Below are 22,907 nucleotides of genomic sequence, written 5' to 3'. Positions count from 1 at the left end.
ATACGCATATTGGAAAATTAAAAGGGATAATGTTTCATTTCCGCAACAAACCAGTTGAGGGCGTGAAAGCAACACAAATTCGCATGCTGCCTCCAAAGACTGGAAAATACTCAAATCTGGAGGGATTTTTTTGGAACCCAATAAAATCCATATTTGTGTTAGCTCTCCTTTAAGTATTTTGGAGGAATTCTGTGTGAACCCGCACTGTGTAAGTAAACGTTGCTGCTCCGCCTCACCACCCCGGGCAACAGCGACTTTACGATTTCCCACAGTACCTTAAGGCGCCACATTCTGACTACTGTCGCCTGTTGCTTGTGACGTTGCATTCAGGGCCAGTCAGTCAGTCAATGGGCTGCAGACACCCGGCTCGGCTCGGCTCGGCTCTTACATTCCCGCCGTGGATGTAATCTGCTTGTTTTCGAGACTTCTCTCTGTGGATTTTGCAAACAATGCCCCTCGCTACATTTTTTTGAGACATTCTGAGATGGAAAAAACCTCTGTAGAAGATGAGTGCGTGGATTCTGGTGCAGAAACTGCAGGGTGAGTTGTGCAGAAAAGGAGAGAAATGACTACCAGATGCTCGGCTCACAAGCAATACACACAACCTAATGTAGCTCAACATAGTACGTGTTTTGAAGAATGTGAGTTCAATTGCTCTGGTTGGAGATGCTGCCTGAACACTATTCTTTCTCAGCGAAGTTTTATTTCGATGAATGTGTTTGTGTTCACTTTGCTTGCAGACTTTAGTCAGAGATGGACCTCACGAGTGGTATGTTCTTCTTCATCTTGTTTGTGTGCTGTTTAGTGACCCCGTGACACGTTAATGACCACGTCACCCACACACAGGACACTTAAACTCGGATTAAGATGCTCTATGTCTATGAGAGTCAATACAAGACACGTGTCAATAACGTTTCGGACCATTTGACCCTCTCAAATAAGGTGGCCGACATTTTAGATCAGGTCTGGGCAAACTTTTTGACTCGCAGACCCCACTGGTCTAAATTGGCCACACAATGGACAGTCATTTAAGCATCTGGCATCCTTTGTTTTGCATTACCGCATGCGGAAAGTGTTAAGCCAGAGCATGATGACAGCCCGACTCAAAAAAACTGAACTGGACTTCTCATTTTTTTCTGAATAAGACACCTAGAATGTACACCAATAAAGGATTTGGGATTTACATTGTGAACTATGTACCAAAAAAGACTGAACATCAAGTGTGTGAATGTCCCTTCGGACCACCTCCTCCACATGTTTTCCAAAAAACGCTGACAAAAAACACCAAAATGTCCCATAAAGTACTACTTTTCTGCAGACCTTTGTCCCAGAAAGCTCGCATCTGAAACAAATCCCCGTTCTGCTTCGCATGAAAGCCTTCCTGAAGCTGCTGTGCTGCAGTCTTTGTAATTACCGTAATGACCCGTTTATCACTCCAGAAACCACTGGAATGATTTAGATCGTTCAGGAATTTAAAAGTACCATTGCAAATCCTATTGTTGGCTACAGCTTCAATGTAATTTGCTTAGCGGTCCGTGTATGGCTCGCGCGCCAAAGTTTGCCCAGGTCCCCTTTAGCCACAGCTCTCAGCAGACTGGATTGTGCAAGTGTAGCTAATATTGTGTTAGACTACTGTAGATAGGAAGTGTGCAGTAAGTACTCCTGTGGCGAGGAATGGATTAAGATGTTGACTTGTCTGTTTGCGTATACGTCCTTTTTTTTCATGTGTCCTGTGTGCGGTGCAGTTGGCCCTAATCTTTTTCCCACATCCCATTGATGTGAATTAAGGATCCACAAATGGGATTAATGGCAGCGTGGCTGGATGGAACCGCTTCACATTTGGACTTTAAATACAGCGCGGTGGCAAGGACAGGATTAGCATGAAACAGACACAAATCTAACGTTGTGTAATTGTGTAATGCTGTGTAACGACTGAAAAGTCACACTGCAGTGGTAGTGAATGTCAAAAGGCGTTATTGCTGTAAATATTCACATGCAATCAAAGTAGAAAAAAAGTGTGACTCGCTGCTGGACGGAAGAGCAGCACTCCAAATATTTATTGGTTCCTAACGTAATAGGTACAGTAACGATACAGTAGCCCCTCGTTTATTGCGGTTAATTGGTTCCAGGCCCTACTGTGATAAGTGAATTTCCGTGGATTCCTAAATGATATATATCTTCGTAATTAGAGCACAGAAAACCTTGTTTACGACCTTCTAAATACGGGTTTAACACGATCAGAGCCCTCTAGACATGAAATAACACCCCTATAGTCACCTTTACACTCTTATAACCCAATATAGTAGACATAGTAAGAGAAAATGGGCCATTTGAGACATAAATAAGACTTGTGCTTGTGTGCTTTGTTATAAATGTGTTCCCTAGGGGAGAGTTGCGTTTCAGCTTGCGTGGGTTGCAGCCGCAACACTAGTTTTTATTAGGAAGTTTTATTAGGGGTTATTGTGCCTGTTGTGAGGTAATTCAAACCTGCAATAAAAGCCTGTTGTTCCGGTGATCAAGTCTGGTGCTTGTGTGTCTCACCAAACATTACAGTAACATTACCGACACCTAGTGACCAGTGTAGAACACTACAACGTCTTTAAATTTCTTGTTTGTATTTTAATTCATTTAACCATTGTTGTACTTGAAGGTGTAGGCAAAAAATATGCATCATTTGCTTGAATATGCGTACATTTTGACTAATAATAGGTCGCATTCAACCATGAAGCAGCATGATTTAATAATTTATATATTTTTGAAAAAATGTAATCGAGTGAAGACGCAAAATTTGAACCGCAATGTGGTACTCCAGTCGTCTACAATACTTCGGTAAACCTCACTCCCTGACGCCTTCAGAGCTGCGCCGGACAACGAGTTGACAGCTCGGGCTTTTAGCTCGTTGCCTACTGTAACGCAGGTTCACAATGAGCGTTGACTAGCAAACAAGCTAAAAGCCCGAGCTGTCGACTCGTTGTCCGGCGCAGTTCTTATGGTGTCGGGAAGCGAGGTTCATCAACATGCTTGTGCACAGCCTTTACACTAGCGCTGCTCAACTTTCATTTCATTTGTGAGCGCGGGTTCAAGCCCCAGCCAGGGAACGGGCCTGGAAATTGTTCCACTAGGTATTGGATTTTATTTTCTTCTAAATAAAAAATAAAGCCGCAGATGAACTAAAGACACGCTTCCATTAAGCTGCACAGCACAGTTCAGTTTGCCAGACCAGTGGTGCCACCATGAAAGTGTGCTGAAAAGTGGGACAGTACGGGGCCCTTCACTGTCGAAATGTCAAAGATGACATATCACGCCAAACCGTACTGAACTGTACTGCTAGATGTAAACAGGGGGGCTTATTTTCATGCGACTGTATCTGGTGATTGCTCTGATATGCTGTGATGTATGAACATTTCCAGGCCTAGAAGCACTCTTTCTACACCACCCGCCTCGCTGCTGTCACAGTTAACGTTGTTTGGACTAGAACCAGACAACAGCAGTGTGTGTGTGTGTGTGTGTGTGCGTGTGTGTGTGCGTGTGTGTGTGTGCGAGTCAAACCAGAGACACATCTTCCTCTCAGGCCTCCTCTTCCTCTCTATCTCCATCACCGCGGTCATGGCGTCTCCCTGTCTGTTTATGCAGCGACATGTTTGGCGTGCTCGTGCAGGGCGACCCACAAGGCTCGCTTTGATTCTGATCCCATCGTCCAAAGTTGGACAAAACCCGTCTCAAGGCAGGAACCGGATCAGACAGAATTCCTGAACGCGCTCCTTGGTTAAATGTGCTTTTATTTGCATTTTGGGGATGTTTTTGAGTGCCGGTTTGGAGCTTGTTATTGCCAGGACTGTTAGGGGGACGGGACCACACAGGATCTGGACCTGGTCCGCTGCATCTGTAGAACTTTCTTAGGTACTTTAGGGATTTTCCATTCGTTCAATTTGTGTTCAGAGCGTTACCTTGGCAGAGGTAACCAAGGGTCCTACCTGATGTCATACCGGATGTCTTCTCTTTCCTTCCTGCCTCGCTTCCTAAATCAAATTTTAAAAAAAAGCCAGAGTGGCTTCCAAAAGCCAAACCAGCAGCTTGGTGCCGGTCCAAAGGCCGTCAGGCCACACTGCAGCCCAGCCAGCCAAGCGTGCTGCCAGCGTCCTCTGTTGTTGTTGGACGGCAGCGCTGGGCGTGTGTCTGAATTGGTCCTGTTGGGTCAGAGCTCCAAATTGTTTTCAGTCGCCATGACGTCTTTACGGCGCTCCAGTGTTTCCTGCCTCATTTTCTCGTTAGTGACGTCCCGTGACAGGAAACACAAACTTACCATCCTTCCCGACAACCTCGTCAGTCCACCAGACAAGTCATGTGCACACAAACGGTGCTTGTGTGTCCTCTTTCTAGGTTGAAGTATTCTACTGAAATACTATCAAAACAAACCTGCACATACTTTAGAGTAGTCAGTGCACAGCTTGTGTACGACTACAATGGGACCTGCTTAAGTCGACAGCCCGTCTATGTGGACTAACTCCCAAATCCACCGTGTTCTTCTTACTAAAACGTGACAGCTTAAGTGGAAGTGCCTTGCCCAAGGACGCAACAACAGTGACTGGGATGGAGGAAGCGGGCATTGAACCACCAACCTTACGGTTTGTCCTACTCCGACTAAAATTTTGGACATAAAATTTCACACAGAGACAATAGACCACATGCAGACAAGAAGGTAAGGAAAACAATCACCATGGAGTGTGCCGAGTACATCTTCTCAGTGCACCGCATCTGGATTCTGCTTACCGTCATGGCGGCCAAACCTGCGCACGGCCTACTACAGAATCTGTTTTTCTGTCTAGTGCGGGGGTGCTCACACTTCTTCAGCCTGCGAGGTACTTTTAAAATGACCAAGTCTCAAAGATCTAATTTGGTTGGTCCTGATCAAAGGCGCTAGATCAGCTCGCGATCGACGTAATGGGCACCCCTGATCTAGTGTCTTTGGTCAGGACCAACCAACTTAGCTCAGCAGATCTGTTAGAGAAGAGTATCAAATATCATAAAAACTAGGGCTGTCAATCGATTGAAATATTGAATCGCAATTAATCGCACTTCGTCCATAGTTAACTTGTAATTAATCACAGATAGAAATACGTTTTTATCTATAATAACTGCGCCTTTGAAAGATCATTTTAAAGTTATGTGCAGTTTTTTTAAACAGCTCAACACAAAATGGACCTCACTGTATAAAAATATGCATATGGAAAAAGACAACGTACAACAAGTAGATCTCGATAAAGCCGAGGTCACAACCAGTCATACGGGCTCCTACGGGCCGCAACAAAAAAAACGCAGCCAACACATGAGATTTTTGAGCCGTAGACCGACCGCAGAGGTTTTTTTAGGCTTATGTTTTTTTTTCACTTTGTTCGTCTTTGTGTGTTGTCCGTAAGGCCAACGTGTGACTTTCGTACGTTTGCTAGTGTCAGGTTTCAACAGACGTTCGGATATTTCGTATGCGTGTCAAAATCTTACTCCTTCATGGTCAACACAACAGCGTTCTATTCAAACAAAAAAACGCAGAGATTTGGTGAATGCCCAAAATTGCACGCCCGGTTGTGACCTCGGCTTCAGGTAAACTGTCCACCACTCAAATAACATTCTATTCAAGCAAATTATTGGACTAACATTACAAATAAAGGTTTGAAAAAACACCCGTCAACTAAGGGAAACGAAAACAGGGTTTTAGAAAAAGAAATATTGACAACTTTCAAAAAATAAAGTACTTAAGAACAGTCAGTAGTTCACAGAACTAGGACTACAAGCCCTCCAAATAGCTGTCTTCGGCTATGCCTGCCGGTCACCAGCAACTCCTAACACAAATTTTAGCTCGCAGCTCAGAGCCGAGGGACGGCCCACATCTAGCAAAAAAAAAAAAAACGCACAAGGTGGCACACTGGTGTGCCAAAGGAGCAGTAGTGGTGTACAAATGACAATAAAAAGCACTCAACTCACAGCCAGCTGCCATCTGCAAGGGCACTGACACTACACTCGCCATTGAAAATACCCTTGTGTCCATTTCTCTTCATATTTGTTGCCGCTTGTGGCTCAACATCAACTGCAACAATGCTGCATTTTCTCAAACTACGGTGTGGGCCGAGGGTCAAACAAGATAGTCAAAAAAAGTAGTGGCGCCAAAGGGAATTTCCATTAACTTCTTATTGTGGCGATAAATTTGACATAAAAACACAAGACTCTAAGAGTCAATTCATGAATGACATCGCTCCTCCCGTGGGCTGATGAATGAATGATAGCTAACCCGTCCTGGTTGGCGAGGCTCGCTGGGGGATCTTTTTGGTCTTTTCCAAATTGGACAGCATATTAGTGTGAATCCAGATGGTGATTTTTTTTCTACTGTGAGGCCATGTGTACTTGTTTTGTGGACTGGACTGGAGTGTCAATGAAAGCGTCTCACCTTCTGTTGTCTTCTGCAGGTCCGACTACAGTCCCCTGTCGTCTACAAGCAGTGAGTACTACACACACACACACACACACACACACACACTCACACACGTACACAAACATGAAAGGCTACATTGGCCACTGTGATGTAAAGCAGCACGTGTAGATATGCTAACAAGTTATATATGGTATATATTTCAAGAGATCGGTGAAAAAGCCTTTTATTAGTGTCAACTTTGCTCTTTGTTCCCCATTTTTGCCGTTGCTTTTTTGTTTTATTTTCCAAATATTTCTTCTCAAATAACCTTTGTCATTTTTTTCTTTGTAACATTACGACTTTATTCCCACAGTATTTGGACTTTATTTCCTTAATATTATAGTTTAATTCCCAACCTAATTTTCCAAAAAAGTACTTTATTTTGTTTGCTTCTCATAATATTACAACTTTAAAAAAATATGTCAACTTAATGCTAGTAAAATGAAGAGAAATAAGAAAATTATTATTCCCATAATATGTTGACTTCATTCTCCTAATATTTTAACTTTTTTCACAACGCAATTTTCCAAAAATTGCAACTTTATTTGTTGTTTTGTTTTGTTTTTTCGTATTATGACTTTTAAAAAAATGCATTTAACATTTCAACATTATGCTGTGAAAATGACTTTATTTTCCCTCATAATATTACAATGTTGTTCTCATAAAATTCTGACTTTTTCCTCTCTCTCTTTTTCTCTTAATATTTTGACTTTTTTCTTGTAAAATTACTTGTGATTTTTCCACTTGTTGTTTTTTTTTGTTAAATTATGTGCGGCGGGCCAATAAAAAAATAAAAGCAGAGGAAGACTTATGAAGAAACGGGCATAAAAAAATCCAGGTCCAAGAACTCAACGAGGTTTGCAAAATATACAGTAAAAGGCCGCTAATTTGATGGGCTACAAAACATTCAAATACACCAACGCATGCGGGCTTGCTCCTTCTTCAGGGTGCGGCGTAAATAAAAACAGGCAAGGGCCGCAAATGGCGCCTGGGCACACTTTTGTGACGTACTGTAAATGTTTTACTAGTGGAGTGAATGCTTGAGCAGGTCCAGTTCTGAGAAGGTATGGTTTCTGGGTCATGATGAGGATTAGACCCACTAGCGGCTTGTTAATCTGCTCCTCGGGAAGCGGAAGTCCAACACTGCGTGCGTGACACACCGTGTTTATTATGACTTGCAACGGTGGTGATGCGCCATGTGGCGCACGTCGGTCTCCTGCCGCCACACGAGTTTATTTAAGCTTGCCTGGAGAGCTCGCTCATGTTTATGCAGGTGGGCTTAACCCGTGAACTTTGACCTCAGCCTCCCCGGATCGCATTTCCTGCAGCAACAAAGCAGTAACGTGTCAGCATCTGTACCAGTAGCTGCAGAGCATCGCTTGGTTGATAGTTACCATGGTTACAAGGAGCGGGTGACCAAGACCCGTGTTGTTTCTGCGGGTGTGTGCGCCTGAATGGAGGGCGTGCCTGTCAGTGTGGGCCAGACGCTAAGAACAACAAGACGCCACCAGAGTAGAGACACATGCTGTAATGCATGAGTGCAGATGTCTGTGGGCGTGTGCGTCGTCAACATGGCCACGGCTGTTCTGAGTCCAAGCATTTCCTGATCTGAAAGAAATTAGGAAGGAAAAATATGAATTTTCTTTTTTAAACAAGAGCATCACAACAGAAGCCTGAGAGTCACATGACCACGTGAACACTTGCTTGTTTGGTGCCAGCAGACGCACGCTCACGTGTGACGCACAAGTATCGTTGGTCTTCTTGACTGAGTCTGGTTGCTCCGATCAAAAGTCACACGGATGCTAACACTAACATGAATATTAAAGTATCAAATATTTACCATTACAACAGCGAGGATGGGCCTTTTTCATTTGTAATGTTTTACCTTAACTCATTCAATACCAAAGACGTTGTAGCGACAGTTACGTCTCGTCCTGGTCGCTTCTGGGTGCGGGGAATTCAGGAAATAACTCGCTCCAATAATGCAATGTCCAGACGGATGCTTACGTTGGAATTAATATCGTATTTATTGTATACAAAGGGAAAACGATGAATTATATGTCCAAGATGGCAAATGTTATGGCTGCTTGAATGTATGGATTGTGTCAAAGTGGTGCAAAGTGGTGACCTCCCGTCACCCTGATTTCATGCACCATCACATCCGCACCTACCTGTATATATGCAACACCTCCATACCGCCACCAGTGGTCAACCAATTATAGCACGCCACAATTACCCTAACACAAACCAGGTGAACTAAACCCAAAAGCAACATAGATGGCTCCTACAGACGTATTGATATGCTTTTTACTTTTATTTTGCACAAGAGGCAAAAAGAGCAGTGCACTGCAGTTTTAAGCCATAAAAACAGCCACAAGGTGGCAGCAGTGCATTTGATAGACCTTTTGCATGCAAAAACACACTCCACAGCAAGGAGGAAGTGAGGCAGCGTGGAGGAGTGCACGTGCACACGCACAGTTCAGTTCCAAATGTGAAAATTGTAAATCGTTCATGATGCTATATTTGTAAATAAATGACTTTGATGTAAGACGACCCTTTTTTGTGTTGTGGTATCGTTGTTTAGATATTTGAGGTGTCACAAAAGCAAAAAAAAAAAAAAAAGTGTCAAAGTGAAAGTTATGCTTGAAATGTATCCTTTTCCTCCCTTTTTTTGTTGGGAAGTGATATTTTCCTGAAATGTACCCACAGTATGTTCTACTGCTGATTACAAGAACAAACGAGTCCAATCTTTCCTTTGATAGGTTACCATTGAACATAATCTGTGTGCCTTGAAAAATCAGTCAAAATGATCTTAAATGTCCGGTACTGAAGGGGTTGAATTTTGAAAAATGACTGGGATTTAATGAGGGTTTTTTTAAAAAAAGCAGTCACGAGGCAGACAAACACTGGCGAGTCCACGTTGGTTTGGGAGTCTGACATATATGACCTCCTTACGACCTTCTAAATACGGACTTGAACATGATTGGAGCCCTCTAGACGTGCACTCCAATAGCCACCTTTACACTCCAAGAAGTAGTAAACATAAGAGACAATCAAATGTAATACAGACTCTTTTTACTTCCTGGTGGCTATTGTCTCATCAGTGTAGCATTGCTGACACCTAGTGACCAGCGTACAATACTACATATCATCACAACGTCTTTGTTTTCGTTTAGCCATTTTTATGCTTGAGAATGCTTACTTTAGGTTTAAAAGTGTTCTTAAATATGTATATGTTTGACAAATGATAGGCCGCATTCAACCACTACATTGGGATTATTTATTCATCAATATATTTGGGAAAAATTTGAAGCCCAAAGTGGCGAGGGATTACTGTATATCTTGATTGAGATGCCAGAAAAAAACTTTGTAAATGTCGTCGTCGGGTCACCCACTTATCAAAATATTAGGTACACCTTCACACTTTTAATTTTAGTTTTGGTTTTAATTCACTTTGCAAACTGGAACATTTTCCTTCTTATGGCCAGCTCCTCCCCCATCATGTCACACTCACACACACACACACACACACACTCACACACACACACACACAGTCTCCAGTGTTGCTAATCACTCACACGTGTGTTCTTTTCTACTGTGTCACCAGCAGTGTGTGCGGCCAGTGAGCGCACAAAGGCAGAGTGTGTTGGAAAAAAGAGCAAGTGTTGCATAAAAAGTGTGTTAGTGGTGTCAGACGTGACGTCCCCACGGCGCTAATGATGACTCATAAGAGAGCCAGAGAACAAGGAAATGTTTAACTGTCTTGTCTCTTGTCCGTGGAGGTGACGTGTCCATGGGCGAGCTCCAGGACCCCTTCCTGGTCAGCGTCCACCTGATTGCCGATCCCGGCGAGGGTCTCTTCCTGCAGCGGGCAGCAGATGGCATCCTGGCATGGGTCCACCCTGAGCTGCAGCTCTTCAAGGTCTCAGAGCGGGCCGGCTTCTCCCGGCACCCCCGACCCAAACGGCATCACAGCGGCGTCCAGGCGGGCGCCCCCCAGCCGGCCCTGGCGGTCATTTTGTTCCTACAGGAGGGCTGCGGCGGCGAGGAGCCGCACCGCTCTCTCAGGCGGCCCCCCTGGCGCCACCATCACAGCGAGGAGGTGAGCGGCGGGCGGAGGATGCTCCCGCTGGCGCCGAGCACTCAGGACTTCTTCACCTTAGCGCCCGGCACGCCGCTGTGGGCAGTGCGGCAGGTGCACTACGGCAAGGAGATTGTGCGCTTCACCCTGTACTGTTGCCATGACAACTACGCCGACACAGTGCGGCTCTACAAGCTGCTGCTTCAGCGCCGGCTGGCCCAGAAGAAGCAGGACTTCTGCTTCCTGGTGGTCTACTCCAACCCGGACATGGAAATCCAGCTGTCCTTCAAGAGGCTCCCCAGAGGTCAAAGGCCGGCGGCTCTGGACTCGGCTGTAATGGAGGTCAGGGTGCGAGACGTGGGGGCGCTGGTGCCCCTCCTCCCCAACCCGTGCAGTCCAATCAGTGACGTTCGCTGGCAGACGGAAGACTACGATGGTAATAAAATCCTCCTTCAGGTGAGAAGGTCTTGAATGAAATGTTGTCAGTCACATTTGAACATTCTTAAGTGTCTTACAAGTGTAAAAAGAAGTGAAGCACAGTTTAATGGAAAAACGCACAAAAGGGAAATAGAAATCATCTGTTCCAGGGTCACACTGTGGCCCTTATTGTTTTAGGTCACATTTGAACATTCTTAAGTGTCTTACAAGTGTAAAAAGAAGTGCAGCAGTGCATAATAGTGAAACCTAAAAACAAAACAAGAGGGAAGTAGAAATAATCTGTTCCAGGGTCAAACTGTGGCCATCATAAAAGCTTATTTAGGTGTATAGGCAGTAACTTAAGCCGCATTTTAACATTTCGAAATGTCTTACAAGTGTAAAAAGAAGTGAAACACTGTATAAATATGTAACTAAGCTGTCAAGAGAGTTAGCGTACGGTGACGCCGGAGTCTTACGGCTTTGAATGCAAGTCTGCTTACTCTACGTGTCACCCTGCCTGTGGTCTTCTTCTTCTCTCGGCACCCTTTGTTGACGCTCATCCAAGGACTGCTGCAAAAAGTCTTCAGAAAAAGTGCCACATATTGTTCAACTTTGGACTTAAGCGGCGTATTTATCCTGAAAAGTCCCTTGTCCCATGCGATTTCAGATGGGATCTGGGTCCAGGTGGCAGCAGATTAGTTTGGAAAGTCCAATTGGGATTAATCAGCCGTCCATTAGTGGGATTGGAGGGAAACAAGGTGCTAATGTTCCGTGACAAGCTGCTCTTTGGTGTCCACGCTTTGAACCACTCAGCGCATTGATCTCGTTGGACGCAACGTCAAAAGCAGGCTCACGTAGAACCCAGGAAACATCAGGAATGTTGTTTTTAACATGCGCGTCTGCCACTCAACAAAGTCAAATATCACACATTTTTAGGACACAAACCAGAAGAAGCTCCATTTTACCCGTTTACACCCGCAAACACTGACTTGTAGTTTTTGAAAATCCAGATTCTTGGTGGAGTTTTACATCATCAAGTGCACAACCCGGTGCCACAGGTAGATTGTGGTCCTGCAGGGAACACTGCAACCTGACTTGTGGCCGCCTTTCATGTGCAGAACAAGTGTTGGAGACCACCACGTGTAGTCGAGACTTCTCTACTTGGACGTGTGATCCACCCATGATGACTTCTCCAGATGTTGCTGGGACTCCTAAACAATGTGTGTGTGTGTGTGTGTGTGTGTGTGTGTGCTCAGTGGAGGTGGTGTTCCTGTACCCACTATAATGCACCCACATAAATACACTCGAAAATACACTCGTCCCCAACTAGCGAACACTCGCGGATACGAACACAAGCCGACTGGTCTATATTTTATTTTACTTTATTTTATTTTACTATTATTATTATTATTTTGTAGTCGCTCAATTAGTATTTATACTGCTACTGTACATGCTTGACCAGTAGAGGGCACTGTGACACTGTTAGCTATTAGCTCCTTTGTAGCTTTATGATACAACCCGGACAGAGCGTGTGATTAAAGTTTATGAAGAGTTAATAGGCCTGATTAATTCTACACCACCCACAGAACACTACCTCTTTTAGAAGAGTCTAACCACCACCATTTGTTCTTTTTCAATAACTCCTCCTCCTCCACAACGACGTATGCTCGACCACTCCTCTTCAAAGGTAAATAACATTTATCATTACGTATTATTATATCACTTTTAATATTGTTTTTTCCATCAATTATCCTGGTTTAATATTACTACTGCATCCAAACTCATATTTCCATACATACACATATACTGTATATGTATACACGTACATGTAGTACCTACATATATCATTGGTAATATTACCTTTTCCCTACTTAAGAACGATTCCACTTAAGAACGGTCGTCTGGAACCAATTGTGTTCGTAAGTTGGGGACCTCGTGTATTATCTTTCCAAGTATGTTTCATCTCACCGTGATGATAACGTGTACATTACTTTAGATTTACAGTCAAGAAAGAAACAGCCTTTATCTCAGCCGTGTGTTTTCGGTGACAGAGCACGTATGACTAGTTTCAACTTTTTGTCCTTACATGACACTTGTTTTCTTGTATTTTTACAAATATTTCAACTTGTACATTTCTTCTCCTAATATTCTGACTTTACTGTATTGTTACTGTATAGTAGTTGGACTTCATTATAAAGTAGTAACTGTTCCCAACCTAATTTTGCAAAAAAAAATGCAGCGTTCTTCATTGTTTTGTTTGCGTCTCATATGATGCCTTTTTTTTCCTTCAAGTTTTCAGTTTTATGCTATTTTTTCTTTTAATATTATGACTTCATCCTCTTAACATTTCATCTTTATTCGTGTAAAACTACTGCTGTTGGGTTTTTTTTTTTGCGGTTTACTTTCATTTTTAGAAAGTGCACAGGGCCAATAAAACCATTTTTTCAAAAAACAGCCGCTGCCCATAAATGTCGTCCGCGCCGCACTTTGGACACCCCATCTCTTTAATTGTTTGGGAAAGGAGCAATGAGCCACCCGTGCATTTTCTTGAACATGTCTACAGTGGTGTGAAAAAGTGATTTCTCATTTTTGTGCATGTTTGTCCCACTTCAATGTTTGAGATCATCAAATGTAAATATTAGTCAATGACTACACAACAAGCACTTTTTACATGAAACTCTTTATTATTTAGGGAGAGACAACTGCTTGGGTCATCCTTAGCAGCAACAACTGCAATCAATCTGCATCGGGTGGAGTCATGAACACTGACCTTAACCGAGGGGTCTTTTGTGACCTCTCGGATGAGTCGCTGCTGCGCTCTTGGGGTCATTTTGGTTGGCCGGCCACTCCTGGGAAGGTTTACTACTGTTCTATGTTTTGGCCATTTGTGGGTAATGGCTCTCACTGTGGTTTGCTGGAGTCCCAGAGCTTTAGAAATGGCTTTATAACCTTTCCCACACTGATAGATCTCCATTCATCTCAGTTAAGTTATGTTTTAACAGGTGGGGGCAATGACCTTTTCCACACAGTGCCATGTAGGTACTTAATAAAAAACCATGTCAAAAGTGCATGTTGTGTTGTTGTGTTGTCATTGACTAATATTTACATTTGTTTGATGATCTCAAACATTTCAGTGTGACGAAAAACAAGAAGAAATCAGGAAGATTGAGACAGCGGGGTTATGTGGGTTATGTACATGCACACGACGGGCTGGTGCCTATTGGCACAATGGAGAATGCAGCTTTGTGAAATACGTGGAAACAGCAAATTATTGGTATGAACTTCAGTGCTCTTTTCCCACCATTTTTACTGTTTTTTTTTCAACTTTCTTCTTGTAATATTATGACTTATTCCCATAATATTCAAACTTTTTCCCCAACCTAATTTTCCAAAAATGACAACTTCATTTTGTTTTTTCCTCATGATATTCCGACAAAATAACGTATTTTGTCTTTAATATTTCAACTCTGTGCTACTAAAATGACATTATTTTTCCTCGTAATGTTACGAGTTGGGGGCCGCACGGTGGCCAAGTGGTTAGCATGGTCCAGGTGTACCCTGCCTGTCGCCCAAAGGCAGCTGGCGTAGGCTCCAGCATACCCTCACAACCCGAATGAGGATAAGCGGCTTAGGAGCCACTAAAGTGTTTTTACGTTTTCCTCTAAATATTACAAATGTATTCTTGTAAAACTGCAACTTTTTTATTGTTAAAATATTTTTTTCTTACTATTTTGACTTTGTTCTCATAATGTAATTTTTTCCTTTACAAAAATGACTTTACTTGCTGTTTTGCTTTTTTCTTGAATATTGCTTTAACTTTATACGACTAAAATGATGTTGTTTTTCCAGATAATACGTTATTCTAAGACTTTGTCTTGTTAGAATTCAAATTTGTTTCTCTTTTTTGATTTTTGTGGTTCTTTTCTTTAGTTTGAAATGTGCAGGGGGGCCAGTAAAAAAACAGCTGCAGGCCACAACTGGCCCCCAGGCCGCACTTTGGCCACCCCTGTGATCGCCAGTGGTGATGCTTTATATTTTGGGGTGGAAAGAGTGTCATTTGGAGCCAAGGAGGAATAGCACCTTTAAGTGAAAGTGGTCTGAGTTTCTTTAAAGCGTTCACACACCCGTCCAATGTGGTGCTGATCCAGATTGGAATTGTGTGGCCTTGCTGTGGGTCTCTGCTCCAGTAACTTGCTAATCTTTCTTTGCCAGGTCCAAGGCGTCCACTTCAAACTCAGACATGATCCCACCCACATTGCTGACTCTTCCTTGGCTCAGCCCGCTTTTACCTGGAGCTCCGCCTCCTACAGGAGCCACCGACATCGTCATCATCATAGGAGCACATCCCGTCCCAGAGTCCACCATCACCAGGTGTCGGTGTGCTCTCTCCCGCTCTGCTGTGAGGAAGACGAGGGGGGCGGGGAGTGGTTCTGGCGCGACTGGTGCCACCCGTCCAGGGGGAGGGGCCAGCGCTCCAACTCCCTCTTCTCTCTGCCCAACCTGGGCTCGTCCAGCTCCACCTGCTCCTCGCCGGGCCCCTCTCCAGCTAGCCCCCGTCAGCAGAGGTGCTCCTCCCTCATCCCGCCCTTCCGGCTCAACGTGGACGCTCTCTTCGGTGCCGAGGAGACGGACGTGGACACGGGGAATAAAGTCCAAGCGGGCGGCGTGGACCTCACTGTGGTGTCTGCGTACGTCCAAACTGCCCTCGAGGCTTCACGGCCTCCACCGGCGCCACCGGAACACATTGCTGAGAATAACCTGAAGGTGGCCACATTTGGACGGACACATGTCTCTGCCGGGACGAAGGACTCTCCGACAGTGTGTCAGCCCCTCAGTGACGACTCCACGAACAACGATGAGGACCACCAAACACCTGCAGAGAAATGTACACAGGATGATGATGAGGACGACCAGGAATTCTACATTTGATGCGCGCCTTTGTTCTCTGCTGCCCTCTGGTGGACTCACCTTCACTTTGCTCTGTGCCGCCCCCTGGTGGACACATCATATCTAGCGTATTTGTGCATGTTGCTTTTTTTCCAAGCGTAAACTCACTTGTATACGAACTGCTTTACATGTTTAAAAGTTTGATTTCTTTCCATTCGTTTACTTTAAAAAACAACAACTTTGGCCTAAGGGATAAACATAAAGATGTGGTGAAATAACACACATTCACTGAACACTCACTGGTCATTTCATTAGGTACACAATCTAATCCCAGCCAATAGTAAAAATGCTGCCATGACAAAGATAATGTTTGCTTTTTTACTTTTGATTGACGGGACCTTATCTTGCTACGTGTGTGACAAAACATTGGAAACAAGCACAATAATAAACATATGGTTGGATTAATAACTTTCTGTTAACATTATCATCTTTGTCAAGGCAGAATTTTTGTATTGTATTGGCTCTCATGGGATTGCATACGGAATGAAAAAAACATGAATAAAAGGCCAGCGAAGGACCAATAAAGGTTAACTCAAGTAATGAATGAAAATCAGCGTTGCCTTCACAGCGCAGGGGTGTCCAAACTTTTCCCAGAGCATATGGGGTATAGGTACGGTGCACTTTGGGGGGGGGATGTAAAATAAAGACAAAGCTTTGCTATTATTAGTTATTAGTCTCATCATTTCAGCTTTTTCTCTTTAAATTGTAACTTTTTGCTCTACTTTTCAGAACCAATCAGGCCAACACCCCAGGACACCCCAGTCAGCCAAAACAGTATTGTCTGTACAGTCCGATGCTGCCCTCTTGTGTTTGTTTTCTGAATTGCATTCCCTCAACCATCCTTTCATCCATCTTCTCCTTTCAGGACCTGATCAGCTGTCAATCAAGGAGTGTTCTTCCACCTAGCATCTTCTTATAAATAAAAAATTAAGTGTCTGTGTCACTGTGCAGATAAAAAGACCCCAAAAAAGTGTGTCCGTAGCACATCACTGCTGACTGGAACGTTCCACCAGCTTGCCGACCATGCCTAAAAAAGCCTGATTGAATGCATTGGTGGCCGCCAGTTGCTCCCTCCTCAGAGACTCCTCCATCTCTCTGGCCAGGCGCATCTCCTCCAAGGCAAGCTGGAAGTGTTCAGACCGCTGCTGGAACTGCAGCTCCTGCAGGCGGATGACGCGCTCCTGCTGCGCCTCCTCCACCTGATGGTGCCTCAGGTCGGCAGAGTGGATCTGGCGGAGGACGGCCACTAGCTCAGACTCGCGTGTGCCTTTCCGTCCTATTAAATCAGAGAACTTGTTTTTTTAACCGACAACAATGCAAATAAATGGGAGACAAAAGGCTGTACACTAAGTCCCCTACTAACGAACATCCGACATGCGAACACTCGTAGATACGAACACAAGCTGACTGGTCTATTTTTTCATGTGTTTTGCCTTATAACCCATAATTATTTATATTTAAGTCCATATTTCACATGGTTGACCAGTAGAGGGCACTGTGACACTGCTAATGGGACCAACAGGCGATGAAGACCAGTGGGAGGAGACATGAAGAAAAGCAAAATTTTAGCTGTACCACTGATCTAAAAAAAAGACTGGATCGAGCAACCTATTGTTTTCACGCGCCAAAATTTGAAGCCAGATTTTTTCGATCGCCGCCATCTTGGCGAGACCACCTTACGCGCCACAGCTTTGTGATTGTGCTGGTATACGAACGCAGAATTAGTGAAAAATCATCAAAAACATCAGGAGTGCCAGTGAAGGAAGCGAGGATGAAGAAACACAACTTAAAAAGCACTTCCCAAGAACCTTCCACTCGTAAGTACTTTTACTTGGCACCTTTTTTTGACCTGATATATGTGCCACTACTTGAACGGCTTTGCTTTGAAAAGTTCTTACTTTGAAAAGTTTTACCAGTGCGTTGCCATACTGTTGTCTCACAGCAAAGTGGTCTCACCAAGATGGCCGCCATTGGCTTCAAAAATAAAACAATAGAAGCTCGATCCAGTCTTTTTTTTAGATCAGTGAGCTGTACATGCAACCCGGCACAGCTTATGAAGAGTTAATAGGCCTGCTTAATTCTACACCACCCACAGAACACTACCTCTTTTAGAAGAGTCTAACCACCACCATTTGTCCTTTTTTTCAATAACTCCTCCTCCTCCACAACGACGTATGCTCGACCACTCCTCAAAAGGTAAATAACATTTATCATTACGTATTATTATATCACTTTTATTATTGTTTTTTTCATTAATGATCCTGGTTTAATATTACTACTGCATCCAAACTCATATTTACATACATACACATGTACTGTATATGTATACACGTACATGTAGTACCTATATCATTGCTAATATTACCTTTTCCCCTACTTAAGAACAATTCCACTTTAGAACGGTCGTCTGGAACCAATTGTGTTCGTAAGTTGGGGACTTAGTGTAATTGTAAAACGTACTGCGTTTGGGCGTGGACTGCGCCACCATGCTGACGTTATCTTCCTCCTCAGACTCCACCTCGGACGGCTGCGATGGTGTGGGCGTGGCTTCTGGCGGCGGGGCGGAGACGCTTTTGGGGCTAGGCGCCTCCACCAACGTCGGACTCAAGTCTTGAAGACATGAAGGACAAGAGTGTTTACGCTGTGTGGACAATCAACTTCAGTATCAAACAATGACACTGAACTCTTTGCTCAGTCCTAAATCTTAATAACTCAACTCAACAACTCACATTTTATGTTTCAGAACACTTTTCTTTCTAGTGTTCTCACATTATTAACTGAAAAACTGAATGAAAAGCAGGCCTGCGGACGCCTCATGTGGTCGTGGGGGGCTACCTGGTACCCGCGGGCACCACGTTGGTGACCCCTGCTCTAAATCAACGGAGAAATCTCCTGTTTTCAAGAACCTACTGCCAAAAACGCTCGTCCAAGATCTTTTATACACTGCTCAAAAAAATTAAAGGAACACTTGGAAAACACATCAGATCTAAACTGGGGGGAAAATGATCTTGAATATGTTTCCTGATAATAAGTGGGTGATGTATTAGTAACAAAATGATGCCACATCATTTGATAGAAATGAAAATGATCACCCTATAGAGGGGGGAAATCAAAGACACCCCAAAAATGAAAGTGAAAAAATGATGCAGCACACTGGTCCATTTTGCTAAAATGTCATTGTAGCAACTCAAAATGATTCTCAGTAGTTTGTGTGGCCCCCACGTGCTTGTACGCATGCCTGACAACGTGGGGGCATGCTCCTAATGAGACTACGGATGGTGTCCTGGGGGATCTCCTCCCAGATCTGGACCAGGGCATCACTGCGGTACCTGGACACATGGAGGAGATTCCAGGAGACAGGTAGTTACTCCAGGAGAGCTGGACAGGGCCGTAGAAGGTGCAAGGAGGAACAGGATGAGCACTGCCAGAGCCCCACAAAATGACCTCCAGCAGGCCACTGGTGTGAATGTTTCTGACCAAACAATCAGAAACAGGCTCCATGAGGGTGGCCCGAGGGCCCGACGTCCTGTAGTGGGCCCTGTGCTCACTGCCCAGCACTGTAGAGCTCCATTGGCATTTGCCATAGACCACCAGAATTGGCAACTACACCACTGGTGCCCTGTGCTCTTCCCTGATGAGAGCCAGTTCAACCTGAGCACACGCGACAGACGTGAAAGGGTCTGGAGATGCCGTGGAGAACGTTATGCTGCCCGCAACATCATTCAGCATGACCGCTTTGGTGGTGGGTCAGTGATGGTCTGGGGAGGCATATCCCTGGAAGGACGCACAGACCTCTACAGGTTAGATAACGGCACCCTGACTGCTATTAGGTACCGGGATGAAATCCTTGGACCCGTTGGCAGAACCTACGCTGGTGCAGTGGGACCTGGGTTCCTCCTGGTCCACGACAATGCCCGACCTCATGTGGCTAGTGTATGCAGGTAGTTCCTGGAGGATGAAGGAATTGATACCATGGACTGGCCCCCACGTTCACCTGACCTAAACCCAATAGAACACCTCTGGGACATTATGTTTAGGTCCATCCGGCGCCTCCAGGTTGCTCCTCAGACTGTCCAGGAGCTCATTGATGCCCTGGTCCAGATCTGGGAGGAGATCCCCCAGGACACCATCCGTAGTCTCATTAGGAGCATGCCCCCACGTTGTCAGGCATGCGTACAAGCACGTGGGGGCCACGCAAACTACTGAGAATCATTTTGAGTTGCTACAATGACATTTTAGCTAAATGGACCAGTGTGCTGCATCATTTTTTCACTTTTATTTTTGGAGTGTCTTTGATTTCCCCCCTCTATAGGGTGATCATTTTCATTTCTATCAAATGATGTGGCATCATTTTGTTACTAATACATCACCCACTTATTATCAGGAAACATATTCAACATCATTTTTCCCCAGTTTAGATCTGATGTGTTTTTGAAGTGTTCCTCTAATTTGAGCAGTATATGTGGCAGGACCTACTGCCAAATACGCTAGTCAAAGATCCTCTACATATGACAGGACCACCGTGCTGTTTTTAAGAACCTACTGCCAAAAACGCTAGTCAAAGATCCTATTATCTGTAAATGTAGAGTATATGAAGTAGTTTATAATGATACTGATCTCGTATAAAGCAGCGAAGGGAGGCTAAAAAGAGTAAAATAATAAATAAGTGATTCAAGACTGTTTTTAAAAAGCAAATTGACAACAGTTCCAGTTCACCGTCCTCAATGACGACTTCCAGGAAACCTCCATCGTCCCTGGCTCTTCTGGCGTCCCTGTGGCCGTAGATGGCGTCCATGTGAGGGAACCATCTCCAGCCCTTCCTGTTGGAGATGTTCTCCTTGATGGCTCTGTAGTCGCTCTTCATCTTCTTCAACTTCTCTCTGCACTGCCGGAAAGTTCTCTCGTAGCCATAAGAAGCCATTTGCTGGGCAAGTTCTCGGTAGACTTTCTCGTTCCTGGTTCCGTCCAGCTCCAGTTGGATCTTCTCGTCCGACACCAACATGAGGAACTGTGTTACCTCGCTCACGGACCAGGGGATGGTCTTATGTGGGGCCATGCTGGTGGGATTTAAAAGAAACCACGAAAGAAAAAGAGCAGATTATTGTTCGCTTCTGGTGTCAATAATTGTTTTGTCGCGTACTGATGACGTACGAAGACAGCAAAACAGTTGTTTGCGTCATCAATGTGGTATCCACTCGGCTCGCTCTTTGTTTGGGTTTATTCACTATTTCTGATAGAATATCAGTGACTTTATGAAATAAAACACATTATTTTTAATCCTTTTTTTGTCTAAATTATTATTGTTATTATTTTAAACCCAACATTTTTTCTGTACTTATCTAATTTCTTTCTTCAAAAAAAAGTTAATCCAGCCTTTATGTTACGGTAATTATCAAATACATCAAATAAATGCAAGGCTACTACAAAAGTACCTGCTTTTGTCAGTAGAAAATAGAGATGGGAAACTCGATTCCTTCAACTGACTCGAATTCTCATGGTTTACTCACTGAGGCGTGTCGGGTATTTGTTTCACACAGAGCGAATGCGCAAAAACTCATGTGAATCGGCCACTCCTTCCACTCGAGTGACTCGTCTCGGTGCACGTGCACATCCCTCTCGATTTATATCCCCGAACAGTTAGCGGGGGTGGCTAGCAGCAGCAGGGGTGAATAACTCACTAATTCTGAACATCTCGTTCATGACTACCACATCTCTAACAGGAAAGTAAAACCATTCTAAGACGAGTAAATACTGCGCTGTGGAAACGGGACGTTTAAGTATTTGCAGTAGTTACAAGCAACATTTCCCCCAAATTGCGGCCATGTTTGGGATTTGTGGCTCCCGTCCTTGTTCCCATGCTCCTTTCCCGCCTCACTCGCATCTGCGCTACGAGGCGGCGGTGGCCGCGTGGAGCAGCTCCAGTGGTTCTAATCCCCACAGGCGTACCTGGCAGATCGCTCTGGCGACACCGGCTCACAGCGCTGACGCTCCCGCCCTACACACGCACACACACACTAGGAGTCACCTCTAATCCTTGCCTGAAGGCCCCAGGAGTGAGTGGGTGGAGGGGGGCTTGGGTTCAAACAGGAAGTAAATAGGACATCACAAACAACTTCAGATCAAAGTTTAGATCAACTTTAATTCACGCGGAATGCTTGACAAAATCTACAAGTTGTCTTAACAGGAAGTTCCCCTTTCACTTCCTGGTAAATATTTTTGGCTCCGCCTCCTGTTGCTTGCTGTTTTTGTTGCACTGTCTATTTCTTAGGGGTGGATACTGTGATGTACTGTATTGTTATGCAATCATTGTATTGTGATACTATTGATATAAAAAAAATATCACAATAATATCATAGTGATTTTCTATACAATTCCCATCTATTAGGGGTGGTACACAATATTGATATTGTGATGTACTGTATCATTATCTCGTATAGTTGGTATTGGTACACCAGCATCAAATATCAGTGTGACAGTTTGACTTTTAATATGATGCAGATGTGTTTATTACACCAGACAATGGACAAATGCTGATGTCACCGTACGCCTGCTAGCTGGCCTCGTGAGGTGAATCTGAAATCTGGTTAAAAAAACAAAAAACAGCCCCATTGCTAATCATATTTACGAGGCATGGGCCAGCACTCAGGATTCTGAAGGCCCTGGGAAGATTAGATTGACACATAGAAGCTGAAATCTGATTGGACAATAACAATCCAACATACACATACACTTACTAGGAGCAGTGCAGCCAACATCCGTCCATCCATCTTCTATGCCGCTTGTCCTCACTGGGGTCACAGGGGTATGCTGGAGTTTATCCCAGCTGACTTCGAACAAGAAGCGGGGTAACCCTGGACTGATTGTGCAGCCAGCATACAGTATATATACAGTGTCTACTGTATATACAGTACGTACTGTATATACATATACTGTATGTATGCATCACCAATAACTAACATTACCAAAAATACACCATTAATTTCTACTTGCTATGTTTGG

General features: G+C 44.2%; 2 protein-coding genes across 5 annotated transcripts; one reads left to right on the top strand and one right to left on the bottom strand.

Annotated features, from left to right (window-relative positions):
* Positions 1 to 341: 341 nt before the first annotated feature.
* Positions 342 to 17,250, top strand: LOC129187819 (protein FAM124A). Of its 3 annotated transcripts, XM_054787549.1 has the most exons (5): positions 342 to 540; positions 6,459 to 6,490; positions 10,246 to 11,000; positions 12,080 to 12,181; positions 15,174 to 15,323. In XM_054787549.1, the coding sequence occupies exons 1-4, from the start codon at positions 485 to 487 to the stop codon at positions 12,143 to 12,145; spliced, it is 909 nt and encodes a 302-aa protein (XP_054643524.1). In that variant the 5' UTR covers positions 342 to 484; the 3' UTR covers positions 12,146 to 12,181; positions 15,174 to 15,323. The 3 variants fall into 3 exon arrangements, with proteins under 3 accessions (XP_054643524.1, XP_054643521.1, XP_054643523.1); XM_054787546.1 differs by lacking the exon at positions 12,080 to 12,181 and having other exon boundaries at positions 15,174 to 17,250; XM_054787548.1 differs by lacking the exon at positions 12,080 to 12,181 and having other exon boundaries at positions 390 to 769; positions 15,174 to 17,250.
* Positions 10,399 to 21,059, bottom strand: LOC129187821 (zinc finger and SCAN domain-containing protein 20-like). Of its 2 annotated transcripts, XR_008572469.1 has the most exons (4): positions 20,625 to 21,059; positions 18,369 to 18,518; positions 15,930 to 17,184; positions 10,399 to 15,834 (listed from the first exon to the last, which is right to left on the bottom strand). XR_008572469.1 is itself a non-coding variant. In XM_054787550.1 (3 exons), the coding sequence occupies exons 1-3, from the start codon at positions 20,962 to 20,964 to the stop codon at positions 16,895 to 16,897; spliced, it is 780 nt and encodes a 259-aa protein (XP_054643525.1). In that variant the 5' UTR covers positions 20,965 to 21,059; the 3' UTR covers positions 10,399 to 16,894. The 2 variants fall into 2 exon arrangements, 1 of the variants encoding a protein (XP_054643525.1); XM_054787550.1 differs by having other exon boundaries at positions 10,399 to 17,184.
* Between the last annotated feature and the right edge of the window lie 1,848 nt (positions 21,060 to 22,907).

This window comes from Dunckerocampus dactyliophorus, chromosome 9, assembly GCF_027744805.1.
Source record: "Dunckerocampus dactyliophorus isolate RoL2022-P2 chromosome 9, RoL_Ddac_1.1, whole genome shotgun sequence".
In the NCBI taxonomy this organism is placed as follows: domain Eukaryota; kingdom Metazoa; phylum Chordata; class Actinopteri; order Syngnathiformes; family Syngnathidae; genus Dunckerocampus; species Dunckerocampus dactyliophorus.
The sequence above is the reverse complement of the archived record's forward strand: the minus strand, read 5'-3'. Positions and strand labels throughout refer to the sequence as shown.